The 20,098-nt window shown below is 43.0% G+C and overlaps 1 protein-coding gene across 7 annotated transcripts in view; it reads left to right on the top strand.

The window, feature by feature from the left end:
* The first annotated feature begins 239 nt into the window (after positions 1 to 239).
* The window catches only part of LOC119164176 (uncharacterized), a 71,632-nt gene continuing 51,773 nt past the window's right edge, over positions 240 to 20,098 (top strand). The window contains exons 1-6 of one of the 7 annotated variants that reach the window (XM_075892329.1): positions 240 to 426; positions 1,077 to 1,276; positions 3,219 to 3,259; positions 7,904 to 8,106; positions 8,778 to 8,896; positions 8,994 to 9,070. In XM_075892329.1, coding sequence (XP_075748444.1) covers positions 7,946 to 8,106; positions 8,778 to 8,896; positions 8,994 to 9,070 — 357 coding nt within the window. In that variant the 5' untranslated portion in view covers positions 240 to 426; positions 1,077 to 1,276; positions 3,219 to 3,259; positions 7,904 to 7,945. Of the gene's footprint in view, positions 427 to 1,076; positions 1,277 to 3,218; positions 3,260 to 5,975; positions 6,360 to 7,900; positions 8,107 to 8,777; positions 8,897 to 8,993; positions 9,071 to 20,098 lie in introns of those variants that run through there. The other 6 variants (XM_075892333.1, XM_075892322.1, XM_075892325.1 and 3 more) reach the window with 6 other exon arrangements.

Here is a 20,098-nt window from a genome sequence, read left to right as displayed (position 1 = left end):
TTATTATTTCTGAATAATTCTAAATTTTGGATCATAAATACGCACTACGAGTGCTTTGTTGGTCAAAATTTGACCACAAAGAGTGAAGATGACGTCAGCGAGCAGGTGCTGACTAGCGCCACGCCGCTCGTAGGTGACGGCCCTAGCGGCAGAAGGTATGAACTAGAACGTGGGCGCTGGAAGAGGTGCTCTCTGGGCAGGTCAGGAGTGTAGTAGGTCATGACTCCCATAAGCCATCGCGCTGCTGATCGTCGTTGTTTATGTGGAATCTACGAGTGAGGATTTAGGGCTCAGGAGTTCGTTTCTTGTTTACGTCGTTCAGCGTTGGTACGTCGCCAAAAAAATACAAGTCTTTGCCGAATGAACCAGCGTGGTATCTTGCCCTTCGTCGGAGGATTCATGCCTTGCAGTTCTTCGCCGGCTTAGGTAAGGTGCTGCGTACGACGGAACTTCATTTTAAGCCTAGCTTTCTCAGGCGTGCTAAGTAGTATTTTAGTGTCCTAATGTCGCGATTGGGCGCTAATCTGCACACTCGGTATTTTGTTGATTATGTAGGGCTTGAATATGTGGTTGTTGTTGTCGAATTACCCAAATTTAACCGCTCTTAACTTTATTAGGCGTGACGCAGCGTCGGCATTCCGATCGGATTATGAGCTCCCGAGCGTTTACCGGAACGCCGTTACCAGGCTCCTGCGTTATGTTGTACTCTTCTTGAGGCCGGCTGCAGTGTCATAGCCAGAATTGTGTGTGTGGGGGGTGAGGGGCGACACTTCTTTAATTTCGAGGAATTTTTCGCCCTGTATGCCATGGGAATATTCGGGAGGGGCACATGTGCCACCCCCTGGCTACGTCACTGCGCGGCTGGCGTATAGAAGAAAACGGGATAGAGTACGAAAGGACGTGCGAGCTTGAAGACCGAAGGGCTAGGGGTCGCCGGCAGTGAAACTGATTGGTCGACCTCTCGCGACTGTGTGCATGTATTCTTACCTACGTTATTTTCTTTGGACCAGCGCCGCGCTGTTTGGGTATTGAGGAAAATGCTTCGTTTTGTGCAATGTTATTTTGGCTTGTTTCAGATTCAGCGATATTTCAAATATGATTGTAGGCAAATACTGTGCAAGCGGGTGTCCCTTGTTTGACTGCCAAAGGCAAAGAAAAATGGAGCAGCCTCTTAATGAGTGCTTAGATGTTACGTGACTGAACGAGTGGTGGTAGGCACACCGCGCTGTGTGCATGATGTGCTTTATTGGTCTTTTAAGCGGCAAATAGATCCCAGGTACGTTGACGCCTCTGTTTTTAGTATAGATTGTGTTTAAATCACTGGTGCTTTCTCATGATAATGTTATTAAGTAAGGGCACCATGCAGTGCCTTGCCATTGTGCCCAAGTTGTAAGATTTTTGCTAATCACACAGTGATTTTAATTAACTTTGCCTGGTAATTCGAGTGGTGCAACCTTGTGCTTATGTTAGTAACTGTAAGGTTCGTGAGGTATTAGCACTGTAATGACAGTAACTACAATGATATGTACTGAAAACACTTGAAAGCTTCCCATATTCTGCCTTGTTGCTGACAAAGAAGCTGGCCTAAATGAAAGTTCAGAGTATATTAGGCCATGCTAAGTATAGTATCACCAGCAAACAAGACAAGCGAGTTATGCCTTAAAGTTATGGGAATGAAGAGTCAGATAAACTTCCATGCTGCTCTGTGAATTGCTTAGCATAGTTCCTAGAAGCATAGAATGCTAGGTAAATTTTTGTGAAAATTGCATAGGCCCTGCAGTGATAAACTCTGTGGTTAGATATGTAAAATCTGCAGTGAATTTCTTTGAGTATAACTGAAGTAGTTAACTGCTTCAAAATGCAAGTTAGTGCATTTTGAAGGTTTCATTTGGGAAACATGTGATGTCCGGCAAGCTATCTGACCCATGAGGCACAGTTCAGAAAACAAACATGTGCTGGCGTGGTGTGGTCATTTTGTAAATGGTGTTAATTGATGAATACTGTCATGACGAGGTCAGAACCAGACAAGTGAGTGACTCAATTGCATAATATTTCAATTTCCACGGGTGCATTATGGCTTGTGCTGCCTCATGTGATGTTGGAGAAAACAAAACGTCAAGCAGACGTTCTGTCAAGACCAGAATTGAAAGTGCAAGGTTCTTATTCTAGTTTTGAAAGGAGAGATGCATATTTGATTTGTTTGAACTCATAATGATTAATGAACTCATAATGATTTGAACTCATAATTGAACTCATAATTTGAACTCATAATAATGAGTTCATAATGAATGAACTCATAATTAATGATTTGAACTCATAATGATACTGAGGATGTTTTTGTGGGCATAAGATCAGCTACTGGCAATGCGCCTCTTCGTCTATGTAGTGATTTCCTTTGACTGCATAGTTTGCCAAAAGTGGAGCGAGTGATTCCTAGTTGTTTTTGAACCGTGATCATAATAAGTCCTTCGCTGCCTGAGGTGTTGTATTTGGCTGACATGTTTCTAGCAGTCTTATTGGCAATATTTTTTACTATGTTGGAAGTGGTGTTGTGAGACCCCTATAAAGAAAAAAAAATATCAAAGATAGATTGGCTGGCAGGCATCTGTAGCTTGCACTTGAACTGCACAGGATCAGCTTCCGATTTTGATAAAGAAAACCATTTCATGCTGTATTCATCACTGAGTGCCACTGTACTAGTAGCATTCTGAGTGATAGCTGAGCATGTGGATGGCTATAGCGTATTGCATTGTTACATTGCTCTCAGACTATAAGTAAGTTCTATTAAATTTCCATTTGGGCATAATTGTCACATAAAAAAAAGAAAAGAACGGTATACAGAAAAAAAATAAAGGCCTCATAAACTTGTTTTAGGAAGCCATGTTTGAATTGAATCATCACACAATGCTCTCTTTGCAACAATAATCTAATATTGTGAAATGCATGGTTGAACCTTTGTTAAAAAGCAGTTTCAAAGCAGCTCTAGGCTGTTCTAGTGCACATCTTTCCTCGTACTACCATTTGAGTTGTACTTCCTTTTTCACTTCCAGCACAGGAATCAAATGTGTGGACAAAAAAGAATGCAATCACCCTGTCAAACTTCGTACATTCGAGGAAGCTTGATATCTGTAATAAATATTTGCCTCTTGACAGACAGCTGGTGCTGATAGGCAACATATTTTTCATGTGTGATGTCATTCTTTGTTTCTTGAAAACAGGGTCTTGAGAAAAAGAAGGAATCAGACTACGAATTTGTCAGGTGTGTGCCTTTTGTGTATACTTGCTGTTCTTTCTCAGTTGCGGTGCTTAAGCTGAATTCAGTACGCATAAACAAAATAGAGAATCATTGACTGTCTGCAGTAGTTACAATCAACAAAATACCTTCATTCTATTCGGCTGCCTTGTCATCTTGCATCTATGAACAGTGAGCAGCAAGGTACCAGTGAATCGCAAGGAGTGCTGGTATTACATGCGTCTAATCATCTGGCTGCTGTAGCATCTAGAATCAAAGTGTGTTAGAGCTAAATTAGAGTTTTTCTCTTAACACACATAGCTTGCATTATCTATATTATAAAGAAGGCTACATTGTGTGAAAGACATTTAGACAAAAACATGTATAAAATTTTAGATACAAAACTTCGTCTTAAAACCCACAGTAAACAAGTTAATCTTGACAGTCATAGCCTTGCAAACTAGACGACCAGAACATAAGAAGGTGAAATTGCAACACAGCGCAGTTTGGCAAAAAAGGCCTGTGTTTACCTTCATTCAAAGAAGTGTGTGATCTTAGTCTTGAGGCGTTCCACAGCACTTGCCAGAATGTTTGGAGCGTCTTCACTCTGCAGGTCCTTTTCTGCTTCAACAGTTTTAGTAGAGACTTTCACCAAGTAGCTTTTCAGCCACATATATCCATGCCGTTTGCACTGCCATTTCCACTGTCACTGCTGCTGTTATTCTTGGGCAGCATGTCTTGCTACATTTTAAGACGCGTTTTTGAGTAATCTCGCTATATTTAGTGTGTTTTTCACGCTACCTTTCTAAGTTTTCAGCCTCACGTGAACCAAATAGTTTTTTATCACGGCCGATAGGCTTGAATTTTTTGTTTCATTATGACATAGACCTCTGAAACGAAGCATCACCATCTGTATGTTGTATTTAGTTTGCCATAACTGCTAATTTTCTACCAATGTTCCTGTAACGAGGCTTAATTGTATGTGCAGCAGTGGTCTGGAAAGGCATTGCCACCAAGTGCTTCGACAATACTGACGGTTGCGCACAACTGTTACTTTGATAGGTAGGCCTTCACAGAGAGAAACGAGGCTTGGCTAATTAAACAAATTCAAATAGGTGTTCAGGCACGCTGCATCAAAAGGGGTATCCCTCTTTGCAAAAGCTTCCCTAATAAGGCATGCCATTGCTGCAAGTTTGCTTGGTTATTGCAGCTATCGTAAAATTAATATTTAATTCTGCATTAGGGGGAGCAGTGCTAAGTTGCATAGGCGGGTTTATTAAGCTTTTCGTAGTAGTTCACTAGGCATCATAGCAATTTTTGATTGCGTGTTGATACTAAAATTTTAATGCTTCGTACATAACTGCGAACATAACACCATTCACATTACATATACTATCTACATGTAGAGCATTTAATTATAGATGTGGTGCAGAGTAACCTTTGTAAAGAGGAGGTGCACCATCTTCTATGGTCCTAGTAACAACGGGTAATTTTTGAAAAATGGTCAACGGATTCGACAACTAATTTTTATGGTACATGTTTAGTGCAACAGAATATGCACAAATCAGAACTTCTTATCACCAAAAAAAAAATGTGGGACATGCTTTGAGACATTAGTTGCCAAAATTTTTCAGTTGTACTGATAAAGTCGTACACGCAGCACATGCAGCAAATAGTAGGTGACGGCAATAGTAGATGTATGCTAGCAAACAAGCGAGTTCTTGGGTTTATGAAGCCTATGTTTGAGCTTTGTGTTCTTGTGCGGTGGCTCAATACAGGTTTTTTGCTCCGCTAGTTATGCGAAGGCAGCATCACTTGTCAGTGTGAACTCCTCTTATTTTGTAATAAAGATGGGTGTGCCTAATAATATTCAGACTTCATTTAAGCACAAATTATCGTGTGCCTGAACAACAGCAGTCTAGATAAAGCAGACCCAAGTTATCACAGCACCGAGGCTTTTCCGCCAGATAACTAGACATTGCTTTTTGTGTCGTCAAACACGGTTTAAAACTGCAAATTTTATTCAAATTGAAAAACAATGCTTGGTTCTGCCACTTAAATTCACAATCTTTCCATTTCCATCAGCATCTAATCACATATTTCATCCTGTCTTCACTATCCTTAAAAATTGCGAAAAGTAATTGTATCGCTGTGTACAGCTCATAGAGGCCTGTGATCACGCATCATTTTTTAGGGCTGTTTCGTGTAGCTGTCACTCGTGTAATTAATATTGCCAGCTAAATATACATTCTGCTCATGAAAAGCAAGGGCTGAAACCTTTCCTCAAGCAAACTTCTGTACAAACACATTATGCAAAAATTACTGCGATGTTATTGGGAAGGGCCAGGGGATTTTTGTATTCCGATCGGAGTGAAGGCCAGATAGGAGAGCTTGATTACCTAGTTTTTTATGAAGGACATTAATTTCACTGAAGAGAATGTTTAATCTGAGAAAAGCTTGTGTTGAAAACGTAAAGCACTACACCTGGTTTTTTTTGGGGGGGGGGGGGGGGGGATGCTGGGGTGATACAAATTTTGGGTACCCTGAAGAAAGTTGTGTGTGTAGGAAGCGCCCCCTTTTTTGTAACTTGGGCCAATAGGTAATTAATTCATTTGAGACTCCGCAGCAGGCATAGCTACATGCAAATGTTTTTTTTTTATCTTACCTGGCTGTGAAAAGTAAACAAATTTTTTTATGTGCAAGTACATAACTGCCATAGGCCAGCCACGTCAATGCAGTTGTCTGTTAGGCATAATGAAGCCGGTGTTGATGGCTTGGGCATTGTGTCTGCAGCTTTTGTGCAGAGTGTGTTGAGCACAGCTGGCGTTGTTCGACCTTTGTAGTAAAAGAGCACATGAAGAAAAAACTCTCAATGCAGTTGCAGATGGCGAGGCCTTCAATATCTAAAAGACCCTGGCAACGCTTCTTGGCAGACTCTAGCACCGTCGAAGTGATGCTTGACTTTTTCTTTTGGAGCGGTCAGCAGTGATATTTGCCCATTAGTCGAGAGTGTTTCAGGAAACTGTTGTCCTGACTAGTGTAAAACTGCCTTCTGCATTCGTGGCACAAACCGAATCGGCTTATCATGTTGGGAAGCCTGGATTTGGAGTTTCCACATGTCTCTGAGGTGGGATTTTCGGGCACATTGACTCCTGTTTCTGTGTGGAAAACTACTTTTTTTGTTATTTCAATGCACTTTTTTTGTGTGCATGAAACTGCTGTCGCAGCCAGATGCTGACGTGGATAGATGGTATTGTCTATTGTGTCGATGTTGCTTGTATTTGTAGAGGTGGTGTGACTGTAGCTGCAGCAGACTCAGTTTATTTTTAAATTGGCATTCTTTAACATACTGGTCCATTACATTCATTACATAGTGTTCCTAGCGAATTTTTTTCTTGACTCCCCAGTGGTACCTCCAGTGGTATGTAGACATGTTAATCACCTGTTGCATCGTTACCTCCTTTTATTATATATATATATATATATATATATTTATTTTGTGGCATCTAGCATAAATGCTGTATTGAGAAAAATTCTGTTGGTGTTTTGTGTGTATCAGTTTTCTCACACTTTTTTCTTACTTTGTTGCTGTGTGGATGTCACTTTTGATTCTATAGTACTTTTATTGTGGAAAAAAAAAAACTCAATGCGACTAAATAAAGTCTTTCCTTTTCAGAAGCATCAATTCATATAAATGGAAATGAAATGTGCTTGAGAAATGCTACTATTTAGCACACACTTCAAAGGCTGGGTTGTTTCACGATCCTGCAGCATTTCCTCCTCCCCAGAATACAAACTCTTCGACATTGATCTTGAGTTGCAAATGTACTCTTGTAAAGCAATGTTCCTACGTTAGTGTTGCTACAGTAAGATCATATCTTTCAATAAAGCCCTGCAAGTGCTATTAAGCTTCTTGATGAAGTTTGTAACAGTGTGTAATAGCATCTGTAATGCTTGGTATGACTTTTCTTTACCTGTAGCGAGGATAGCTGTGCTGGCTGCATCAAATTGCAAAAAGCAAGCTCTGCTGAATTGAGAAGTGTGAGATAGTTCTACCTTTATTTAAAAAAAAAAAACTAATATTGTTTACACACAAAAATACTGCTTGTCAAAGTTGTGCTTCATTCTCCTACTCATTCTTAATCCAATGTTTGTCTCATTCTTAGTCTATAAGTTGCATTTGTGATAAAAGCTTTCAAATAATTGGGGAGAATGCTAGAGCTACAAGTTAATGTGGACAAGTTCATAAACCAGGCAGAATGAGCAATGCTTTCACCAAGTTGGTTGCTGCTTGTTCTCTGTAAATTATTTCGAAGAAAGTGTACGTGCTCTTCAAAAAGGTCTGTACTGCAAGCATAATAAATAATAAAGTGCTGTTGCCCCCTATATTTAGCAATTTGTTAATACGCTGTTATGCAGAGGGCTCACGCATATATATGCATATGTACTTTTATGTTGTATATAGAGTATTTATTGTGTGTCATCTCGATAGCATGTTGCAACCTTAAGAAAAAAAAGGCATTTAGGGTATGGTATGCTGAACTCAACAAAATGCCTGTTGGCAAAAGGAGCATTTTTTTTTCATGCAACATTTCTTCATACTGCTGGCAAAGACAAACCTTAGATGCAGCTCTCCGAAAATTCAACACGGTTTGTCTCCCTCACTAGCAGCAGGGCCATAGCCGAGGCGGTGACGACAACTCTGCTGTCAGGATGGAGCCTCAGCTGCTGAAGCAGCCGCTGCTCAACTATGGCCAGGAGTTGCTGACTTCTCTCAAGGATTTACAGGGCATGGAGCGTGTAGGCTTTGTCCTGCAGGCAATCAGCCGGGCTGATCTGCAGGCCAGCAAGCAGCGCGACACCAAGGATCCTCTGTAAGATCCCACCTTCAGTTGTCGCCCCCATTTGCGTGCCAGCAGATCAAAGGCATTGCTTGCACACTTTGCACAGTAGTAATTAGCCTCTTGCTACACAGGAGAAGGCCATCTTTTTTTTGTGTGTGTGTGTTGCTGTAGTTCGTTATATATTTATAGCTATCTTTGTTTTTAGACACGTTAATCCCTTGCCCCCCACCCCACCTTCAGACTTTCGGGCAAAGATGCTGTCTGCTGTGCTCCCGCGGTTTGGCATGGTGCATGAAATTGGAAAGATGTGTATGCGTTTTATTTTTTCAAGGTTTGTAGTTGGGTTTGTGTTATATGCTATGATGTGTGATACTTGTAAAAATACGGCATTGATAAAAACAGTAGCTCCACATCTTCATGCACAGCTGGATTTACTTGTCAGGCGTCAGAAGCCTTTAGTTCGGCTTGGCTCTTATGTCCTTTTCGTTCTTCAGTATCGTACTCATCCGATGTTCAATGTATGAGGTGTTCTGGCTGTATTTGTTCAACATAGCTACAGATTTTCTTATGCATTGATAATAGAGCATGATTGTGTTTGAAGATAGCTTGACATAAAGTAGTTTGACTTTCAAAATGGTCAGATTTCACTGTATTTACTCGTGCTAAGGCAAGCTGTTGCTGATTTATTTTGATATACTTAGGCTTCAAGATCCAGCCAAACGGTCCAAGTTCATCCGCTTTCTGGCACAAAAAGCGGACATGCTGTACAAGACCTGGGACTCTGTGCCTGTGTGTGCCACAACAGATGGTGAAAACGAAGGTCTCATAGTTCTCTCTTTTTTGTGTTCTGCAGTTTCTTTTATAGCAACTGGAGGGATGCAGCCACTGACTGCCTTCATTTCTTTTTTCATTTCCAGAGCTTTGTGCAGTCATGCCTCCTTTGGAGAGCTTCATGAGCGTCCCTGCCAGTGAACGAAAGAAACACTTTTTTGAGGTACCAGTCAAGAGCAATACTAGAATGTTTTGCATACATATAGTCTACTACTGTGCCAGGTGGCAGTGTCTTATATCTTCTTTACTGAGCATAGCCATCTTATAAGTGCTGCTCTTGAAAACTTGAGACATTGTAAGTGTTACGCAACCTGGAGGTGTCAAGGGTGGTTGTTCTGTTATCTACTGTACTTGGATTATCAAACACGCTTGATGGCAGTGTCTTGTACTAAATTGTATTGTATAAGGTGGACCAAGCTTACTTTAGGCATGTAGGATCTCGAGCCATGTAGGTTGCATACGGGCATTGGAAGTGGTTGATCTTAGAAAGTACTCTATTTTTAATGAGAAATGCAACTACCTTTAAAAAGTCTGTTTAGAATCTTAATGCTTTCTACTACCGCTTGTATTGCCTGGCAGCTATGTCACATACGAGCCAGTGCCTAACATTCAAGCCAGTGCCAAACCTCGGTTATATGAACCCACTTTAAACTCCCTGTCGTTAAAGGGGGGAGGCTGCACTTGATGGGCAACCTTTTTATTTATGTATATATCAGAACAAAATTTTCAGTTTGTGTATTTGTGCAGATTCTTATAATGTAATTACTTTTTTAATATGTCAAGTAGTTTCCAAGTTACTCCACAATCAATGTACGACCTGGGTCCCTTGTACGACCTGGGTCCCTTGTTTGGAACCTCATTAGCATCTAAGCAGGAAGCACCAAAAACAGTGGCGAGAGTGTATAAACAATGTAGGATGTTTAAGGAATGCAATAATTTATAAATCAATTCGCTGGGCCCATATCAACAAAAAGTTAGAGGACATCAATGTTCGCTTCCGCAGGGGAGTCTGCGTGTGTAGCGACACCACGGACCCGAGCTAAGGGGTGGGGGTCGATTCCCTCCCACGCCTAGCTATGCGTGGCTTTGCCGTGTCTGGGGAAAAGGGGATCCTGGGGGTTGAGGTGACGCTGGGTGATGGTACCTTTACGACCTCCGGGCAGAGGCAACAGACCCCTTTGGTCCTGGCTTCACGCAGACGGCACCCCTGGGCTGACCTATTCAAAGGAAATCGGCAGTCGCCTTTTCCTATCCCCTTCTCGGATCTTTCTTTCCTGTCCTCTTTCTCATCTGTCCCGTCTTCTAATCTCTTCTGGTACTTTCCTATTTTCATAGGCGGCTTGGGTTAACCTTATGCAACTAGCCAAACTTGGCCTACGCGCATTAGGTTATCATAGCGGTGTACGGCTGGCGTCTGCATGTTTCTCATTTCACGAATCTTGTAGCGTCCCCTCATTGGGCTCCGTGGTGGGTGCCCGCCATCGTTACTGAATTATATTCCACAATCGTGCATAGAACTTTTCCACACCTCAGTGATCGTACCGCTTCAAAGCGCGTACGCACCGAAGAATTTTCTTTTTTCAGCCGACCCAAAGAAGTATTTTCCCCCTATTATGTCGTATATACTGAGAAGTCCAACAATACAGCCAGAACAGGGTCCCCGTTCATAGTATCGTGGTCACTGACAGCCACGTTATGTGCTGACTATAATGTTACAAAAAGGCTAGTGGAGACCTTCTTTTAGAAGTCCGTGACAAAAATGAATTTTACAAGCTAAAAGAGCCCTGCAACATTCGGCGACATTCCGATCAGCGTAACAACCCAACGATCTATGAACTCCGCACGTGGAGTTGTTTTCGACACAGACATTATTGATCGAAGGAGGCTGAATTCGTCGAGGGCTGAAAAGAACAGAATGTGACCAATGTGAAGCGAATCGTCATCCAAAGGAACAATCGGGAAACCCCTGCGAAACACTTGGTACTGGCGTTTGCTACCAGTGATCTACCACAAACAATAGGAACTGGTTATACAGCCGAATCTCGATAAATCGAACTCGAAGGGGCCCAAAAATTTGTTCGAAATAATGAAAGCTAAATAAACAGGGCTCCCCATGTGTGGTCACCGCATGACGAGAAAGGAGTCACTCCTTGCGGAGAGAAGCAAATCAGCGTTTGAGAAAAAACCAACATTCCTCGGCAGCCTTTTTTTTTTCCTCTCTTCGCACGCGTTGTTAAAAGAAGGTTAAAAGAAGGCAGGGACAAGCCACACTCTCCGACAGTTTTATTTTTTTTCTTTCTTATCTCTCTTTGCGCTCGCGTTGGAAGGAAAAGGGTCTTTACGCGGCAGGGCGGAGGGAGGTAGGGAGAAGCATGACACAGGCGCGTCGCAGATCGGCATTTGAGAGAGAGCAAAGATTCCACCACAGCCTTTTCTTTCCTTTTTTTTTTCCTTCGTGCGCAACGTTGAAATGTCGGGGGGGGGGGGGGGCACTGCGGGATTGGGTGGGGTGCTGAAAGCATTTTCGGAGTGCAGTATGTGCGAATTGTCACAAGTGTTTGTGCGTTATAATTACCGGGCAGTTTCGCCCATTGGAGTACACATAGCTTTGACGGGACCTGATCGTGGGTTCGAATTAACCAGAAGTTCGAATCAAGCGTGTTCGAATTGATGAGATTCGGCTGTACTAAGGTACCAACCAGACCCTACATACCAAACCCTCGCCGATGTTACCAGTGTCAAAGGTTTGGCCATGGCTCGCAGAGTTGTCGAGATCGACCTGCTTGTGCGAAATGCGGTGCCCAAGGCCATGTCTGTGACAAATGTAATGAAACCCCACATTGTGTAAACTGTGACAGAGACCACGCAGCATATTGACGTTCTTGTCCACTGTGGAAAAAAGAAAAAGACATTATTACACTGAAGATCCGCGAAAACATCTCCTTCAAAGAAGCACGCCGAAAGTGTTCGGCTCTTCATGGCACAACTTACGCCGATGCGGTTCGTCAGGGGGCAGCGTTGCATCACCCTCTGCCACTGCCTAGGCCCACGCAAAGTGAGCCATTGGGTGTGGCGGCCACCCCCGTAGTGGAAGCAGCCAAGCCTGCTCCACCTACCAAGCCTGAGACTCTGGCGACTCCAAGGTCGTTGGCTGTATTGACCACGGATCACCAGGCGAAGTCGCAAATACGCAACAGCAGCTCGTGTACGCGTACATCCAGTGCCTCACATGAGGCAATGGACAAAAATAAGGTACCTCAGGTGCCGGAAGTGCGGCGTGGCTCTCTGGTGTGCGCTAAGAAAACCAAAAAACCAATAATAGGTCCTGATGATGGCCCTGCTACTTAAGCTACAGCTTCCCACCTGAACAGCCACTTCATTTTTGTACACACAGCACTACTTTCCATCTAATATGGAAACACAGATTATACAATGGAACGTCAGAGGATTTCTTACAAACCATGACGATGTCCAAGCACTTCTACACAAACACTCACCAAAAGTGCTGTGTGTACAGGAAACACACTTAAAATCTAAACACACGAACTTTCTATGCAGTTACATTATTTTCCGACAGAATCGCGGTGATACTGTGGCATAATCCGGAGATGTAGCTGTTATAGTTAATCAAAGAATAGGATGTAAGCACTTAAAACTTCAAACGTCTCTTGAGGCAGTGGCGGGTCGAGTGGTGCTTCTAAGCAAACTCGTCATCATTTGCTCTATATACATACCTCCACATTTTCAACTGCACAAACATGAATTCCAGTCCTTGATAGATGAACTTCCCGAACCTTATCTTGTTCTAGAGGGCTTTAATGCACCTAGTAGTCTATGGGGTTGTAGCGAGGCCTTCATTCGGGTGAACAATAGCTTTATTGCAGTTTGGTTGGTGCTATATAAAGAAAAGCGTGAGAAAACATGTCACGTGATTACAGGTGTTATCTGACGGCTGCACATCCAGCCGCGTTACAGGGGTGACCCTCGTAGCGACGTGCGAGGTCGCCTAATTGAGCAGTTCCTTTTCTCTTTCGGCGCTTCTCTCCTGAATTGAAAAGAGCCTACTTATTACAACCTCGCTAACAATACCGACTCCTCCATAGACATAAGCATTGCATCTCCATAGCTCCTACCTGTACTCACATGGAAAATCATAAATAATCCTTACGAAAGTGACCATTTCCCAGTAGTCTTGAGTCCACCAATATATGAATGTCGCTCACAGGTTCCCAAGTGGCTTGCCGAAAAAGCCGATTGGGAACAGTTTCGAAAAGATACCCTCTTAACCTGTACCGACTTGTGCATGTTAAGCATAGAGGCTTCTTTGGAGTACTTCACAGCTTTTCTAATTGGCGTTGCCACCAAATGTATTCCTCAAAGAAATGGACTACCTGGCAAACGATGCGTCCCTTGGTGGAACAAAGAGTGCCGAAAAGCGTGTAAAAACAAAACAAAGTGTGGAAATTGATTCGAGAATCACCGGCGGCCGAGAATCTCCCAAATTTTAAGAACATAAAATTCCAGGGTAGGAGGACACACAGACAGGCAAGAAGGGAAAGCTGGAAAAAATTTTTATAATTTTTATCTGGCATCACATCATATACACATGAGGGTAAGGTCTGAAACAGGGTGAGAATGGTGGAAGGAAACCAAGCATATGCGCTCCCTCTGGTGGGTGCACAAGGTGATAGCTTGGAAGACCAGGCAAATCACCCAAGAGCACACTTTGAGCAATTTTCCAGCTTGTCACACTACTCTCAAGAGTTTCAACAGTATAAGAGAAGAGTGGAGAATTAAAAACTAAATACCAAATGTACAAAATACAACCAACCTTTGTCCCTATCTGAACTACAGGTATCTCTAAACTGCTGCAGCACTTCCGCTCCGGGGTCTGACCGTGTGGTCTATGAAATGTTAAAGAACCTACCGCTCGAAATGCAAAAAACTTTACCTCCACAATGCCATCTGGTTTGCCAGCGACATCCCCTCTAGCTGGAAAGAGGCCATTGTTATCCCCGTTTTGAAAGAAGACAAGGATTCATCTCCCGTTACGAGTTACAGGCCCATAGCACTGACAAGCTGCCTATGCAAACTTTTTGAAAAGACGATAAATCGCCGACTCGTACACTTCCTTGAAACTAACAATCTACTTTATCTGTACCAGTGGGGGTTTCGCGAAGGCAGGTCCGCCAATGACCACCTGGTACGTATCGAGGCACAGGTACGAGATGCTTTCCTTCATAAGCAATTTTTCCTATCTGTCTCTATATGGAAAGAGCCTATGACACCCATGACGCTTTGGGATATTGCGAGACCTCTCACACTTAGGTCTCCAAGGTAATATGCTGAACATGATTCAGGGTTATCTGTCCAATCGCACTTTTCGCGTTCGAGTAGAGAATGTCTTGTCTCGAACTTTTTTTTACAAAAGACTGGAGTGCCGCAAGGCGGTGTGCTGAGCTGCACGCTTTTTATTATAGAAATGAGTACCTTGCATACCTGTATTCCACGAAACATGTTCTATTGCACATATGTCTACGATGTGCAAATAGGTTACAAATCGTCCAACCTCAGAGTGTGCGAGCGGCAAATTTCACTTGTCTTGAATAAGGTAACCAAGTAGGCAGACGAGAATGGAGCCATTCATAACCCACAAGAGAGCACCCGCGTATTCTCAAGAAAGAGAGGTCTCCATCCAGATCCGGACATCGACCTGCAAGGTTGGAGGTTACGAGTGAAATCTGAGCAAAAATTTTTAGGCCTCATTTTAGACAAGAACGTAACATTTGTTCATCCCTATAAACATCTCGAAAAAAAAAAGTGCCTGAAAGCAACTAATGTACTCAAGGTTTTATTGTGGACATCATGGAGCAGTGATAGAAAATGCCCGATGAATCTTCACAAAAGCCTTATATGCACACGCCTTGATTACGGGGCAGTAATTTATCAGTCTGCCGCACCAAGTGCCTTGCAAATGCCTGACCCTGTCCACCTTTTGAGCATACGCGTTTCTACGGGTGCTTTTTGCACCAGCCCCATAGAAAGCCTCTACATTAAGTGGAGTGGTCGCTTTAACTGCAAAGAACTTGCATGTCCTTTATATATTTTCTTAAGGTGAAAGCAGACGAGAAGCATCCCTCACACTCCACTATTAATGATTTGTCGAACTCCATTCTGTTTCAAAACAGGCCTTCGATGAGGCAGCCCTACTCAGTTTGCCTGAAGGGTCTAGCTGAGGAAAGTGGTGTGTCACTTGAACACAGTTCAATGGCTCCTGCAGCATACCTGCCACCGTGGCAGTGGCAGACTACAGACTGCGATGCGTCTTTCCTTGAAGTTACAAAACACGCACCCATTGCCCATATCCGAACATACTTCTGGTCTGGAACTTCAACACAAATACACACGTCCTGAGTTCTTTACAGGTGCCTCTTAAGTCCAGCTCCTCTGTGTCCTACGCTGCTGTCAGCCCATCCTTTTTGGATGCTGGCCCTCTACATCCAGACACAAGTAGCTTCGCTGCGGAAGTGGCTGCTAAACACATCGAACAATTACAACTACAAAGAGAGTAATTTATACGAGCTCCCTCAGTGTGGTAAAAGCTCTGCAAACTCTTAAACAAAACAACTCTGTCCTCGTCTCACTTTACTCATTTTATGCATACTCTACACACTCTAACAACATGTCGTAGTGTGCTGGGTGCCAGGGCACCGCGAGATCCAAGGCAACGCGATAGCGGATCAGCTCGCTGCATCTGTCCACGAAAGCACTGCCACTACACCCATATCAATCCCGGCCCTTGACCTTAAACCGTCTCTCAACAAAAGTTAGAGCAAGTGGGATAGATACACACAAAACAAACTACACGTTATTAAGCTACACCTTGGTCATTGACTGCCAGTATCGAAATCGTATTATACAGAGGTAACACTAACAAGGCTCAGGATAGGACGCACATATATGACACACTCATATCTTTTGTCTGGTGGCAATCCATCATTGTGTGACAGATGAGAAGCACTAACAGTTCTTGACATTTTAATCCAGTGTGAACAATTACACTCCCAGGTGGTCGAAATTTCCGGAGCCCTCCACTACGGAGGGCTCCGGAAATCACATGGAAATCAATCTCTCATAATCATATGGTGGTTTTGGAACGTTAAACCCCACATATCAATCAACAATTAGACACTCTAAGGAAACACTTTCTGTTACCCTACCGACAACATATACCATTACACCCTGCAATGTACCTCAGTAGGGAACCACTTTTCACTCATAAATCTGTGCTAGCTTTTTTAAGAGATGTCAGCTTCTATCATGTAATATACCCAGGCATTGCAACAACCTTTCAAGAGAGGTTGTTGCTGCGGTGACTACATTGAAAAGCACTTGCCTCGCGGCCCTTAGACACAAAGTGCGCTGATGAGGCACTTGTGCTAGTGCCAAATATCTTCACACATGCTTTTATTATTAGAACCTTTTGCCACCCATTTTTACTATAGGTTTCACGTCACTGTTTTCGTTTTACCCACTTCTGTTTTACCCACTTTAGCGCAGTAATTTTAAGGCCATTATACAGCCACCTAACATATTCATTGTTCACATCTCGTTTTGTGACCTGGCGCTCTTTGGCCATCAAGTGGCCCTTGTACCAAAAAACACCACACATTATCACCAATGTTTGCAGAAAGAAAGCCACCGCCACATGTCACATTTGTGACGCAATTGAAAAAAAAATTGATGTGTATATTGCCTTTAAAATAGGCATATTGCTTACTGCATGCATTTGTTTTTCTGGGAAAAAAAGAATTAGGCTGATAGCTCGAATGGAGCAGAAGTTAGTTTTTCTCCAACTTCAATTTAAAAGTCTGCTTGCGCGAAGTTGCTCTCTTTATTGGTTATAACATGAGAAATAAGTGGAATTTCAATGCCAAAATAGGCTCATAGGTGTGGAAAGGCATCAGGAATGCAAAAATAATTTTAAGAAAATGCAATTTTTGGGCCAATTTTCAACTTATAAGTGCCGTGTCCCCCCTTATAATGTACCTGCAACAAATCTGTGACTGAGTCTTGTAGAGCCTAATGCATTTGCCGACCACTAAAGGGGGGATGTGGCAATGGGAATAGTAAATTTGGTCTAAATGGTCAATTTCTAAAATTTTTCCTTGTAATCCTGAGACCATGTCTTGGTGAAATATTAGGCCAAAATAAATGGTACAAGTTGAAAAAAAAAAAAAACATTTCAACAACATGCTGTCATCAAAAGCTATGAGAAAGTTGGGCCTCAGGAAATGAAAATCTTGTTGCTTCGTGTTGGCACAGTGCCACTTGGCATCCTTGTAAAGAGGGCAGATCTGAGCTCAAGATAGCCACAAAGCTGCATTTCTCCAATGAAAAGTGAAACCAGCTGGGTGTGTTCAGATAAGGACAGACCAAGGGGGGTCCTGACTATTTCTTGTTTTGCTCAAAATTTTTACGTATATGAGCTGGGAGAATGTCGCATTAGAAAGAAATTAACCTTTGTTATGCAAAAATTTCCACAGATTTCTGGCAACGAATCATGTATCACTGCTGGTGGAAAAGGGCACTTCCGCAACTTTTAGATTTGGCAACTTTGGAGACCTCACTGCTCAAAAAGTAACGACATCTATCTTATTTTTTTGCTTAATTACTTCAGCTGAGGCATTGGAACCGAAAATACTTCTCACAAATCTACAAAAGGTATTTCGCTCATCCAAAGAAACAAGCATGCAACAAGATTGCATATTTATTTAGTCATAATAAATTTTAAAAAAATGACATTATTGCAAAGGTGACGAAAATTGCAACGCTTTTCAGCCATTAAAAAAAATTGACCCGAATCTACATGTTACACTGTAAATGTCATCGAAAGACGATAGTCCGGAAAGAGTGAACAAAACGTTTATTTGATGTTCTGCGCAAGAAAATCGGTGAATTCTGAAGGCACTGCGTTAGAGTGCCTCGAGCGTGTACCAGAGGCGAACAAGCGCATCTAGGCACGTTAGACACGAGCGCCATCTGGCAGTTATCGTCGGAAACAAAGACATGCGCGACGGCGGAGAAGGATGCGTGCCAGTCACGGAGGTGATACGGTGTAGAATGGAAAGCCACTGCCAGGTGCTACCACCGTGTCATCATAGCAAAGCGTTGGAAACACCTTCTTGAGCATCGCGTTGCACTTTCAGCGCAGCACGTTATACGCTACATTCCTTAGAGTGTTTTGTGTGTGTCCTCTTTTAGTATAAAGGCAGACATACAAAACATAGACATATTATGGCGCCTCAGATATGCGCAATATTTGCTGTTAAAGACGATAGTATTTCTTGGGGACCTTCGACGCAAAAATTTTGGTCTGTGTGTGTCCTCTTTTAGTATAAAGGCAGACATACAAAACATAGACATATTATGGCGCCTCAGATATGCGCAATATTTGCTGTTAAAGACGATAGTATTTCTTGGAGACCTTCGACGCAAAAATTTTGGTCTGTCTGTCTGTCTATACATTTGGCTGTTTGTCCACTTTTACCGGCATCTGGTACTTGAAACGGCGACCCCATCTGCAGCGACCACCAATGTTGATCAAGGTTGAGCGTTCATGCTTGTGCAATTGTCAATTGAAAAGCAATTATTGCACATGTCTGGGGCACCATAACAACACGCATATGTTCTGCATATGCATCTCTTACTAGAAAATGAAAACATAAGTAATTGTAAGGGCCGTAGTGCTTATCACGCTGCGCTCACCATGCAACGCTTGCATGGAACGGAGAGTGTTTCTAACGCTTTGCTAAGACGATATGATGGTGGCACCTACCCATCTCCTCGCGTTCTACACATCACCTCTGAGACGCGCGCGCACGGCCACGCGCTTTGTTTTCTAAAAGAAACTGCCAGATGGCGCTCATGTCTCACGTGTGACGCGACTTGATGCGCTCGTTCGCCTCCCCTGCACACTCGAGGCACTCTAACAGAGCGCCTCCGGAATACCATTCACCGATTTTCTTGTGCAGGACATCAAATAAATGTTTTGTTCACTCTCTCCACACGCAAGACTATCGTCTTTCGACGAAATTTGTAGATTACAAGCAGATACGGGGCCAATTTTTTAAATTGACAGTCGCACAACTATAAATGCTAAACCTTGAGCAATATTGGTGGGTGCTGCGGATGGGGTTGGCCTTTCGGTGCCGTTTGAGGTATCGTTAGGGTGGACAAACAGACATATGTACAGACAGACAGACCAAAATTTTTCTGTCAAAGGTCTCCAAGAAAGACTATCGTGTTTAAGAGAACACCTTTGATTTTATGAAAGTGATGAATGCCCAGTCGGGACTGCTGATTGTAGTGCTACGAAAATGTGTTGCAATAATTTGTTGTGAGAAATTTAAGCCCTATTTGAACACCCTTGTTCTGCCCCGCCACGGTGGTCTAGTGGCTAAGGTACTCGGCTGCTGACCCGCAGGTCGCGGGTTCGAATCCCGGCTGCGGCGGCTGCATTTCCGATGGAGGCGGAAATGTTGTAGGCTCGTGTGCTCAGATTTGGGTGCACGTTAAAGAACCCCAGGTGGTCGAAATTTCCGGAGCCCTCCACTACGGCGTCTCTCATAATCATCAGTGGTTTTGGGACGTTAAACCCCACATATCAATCAATCGAACACCCTTGTTCTGTTTTAACAGCGATGCATAATCTTCTAATGGTAAGGTAAACTTTGCAAACATACTTGGTTCTTATCTCGCTTTTTTGTTCTATTAAAGACGAGTGACCTGGATTGTGTTCTGTAGGCCTGTTTTCAGTCACAGGAAAGCTGCGCTTAAGTTTTCAAGGCTTTCTGTTTGCATACTTGCCACACTACGTTGAGGCGGCAGGCACGAGAAGTCGCGTACAGCAAACCCAAATGGTAATGAAATATTGCAAGCAAGACGGTGAAACAAAAGTAGTTATCACACCCAGACACTTCGACAGAAAAACACATGGCTATTGTGAAATAGGAGACGCGTGGCGGTGCAGCTGCAATGGTCGGACCCAGACAGGAGGGAGCGTTCCCCTCACCCCTGAAAAGGAGCTTTTCGGGTGTCGACCACATGGCAGTCTGAGTAGTGAACATGAGCAAAAAAGACGTGCTGTTTTTTACATGTGTCAAAGAAGAAGAAGAATAACTTTATTTAT

The sequence above is a fragment of the Rhipicephalus microplus genome, chromosome 1 (genome assembly GCF_043290135.1).
Source record: "Rhipicephalus microplus isolate Deutch F79 chromosome 1, USDA_Rmic, whole genome shotgun sequence".
Taxonomy (NCBI): Eukaryota; Metazoa; Arthropoda; class Arachnida; order Ixodida; family Ixodidae; genus Rhipicephalus; species Rhipicephalus microplus.
This window is presented reverse-complemented; position numbering and strand designations above follow the sequence as displayed.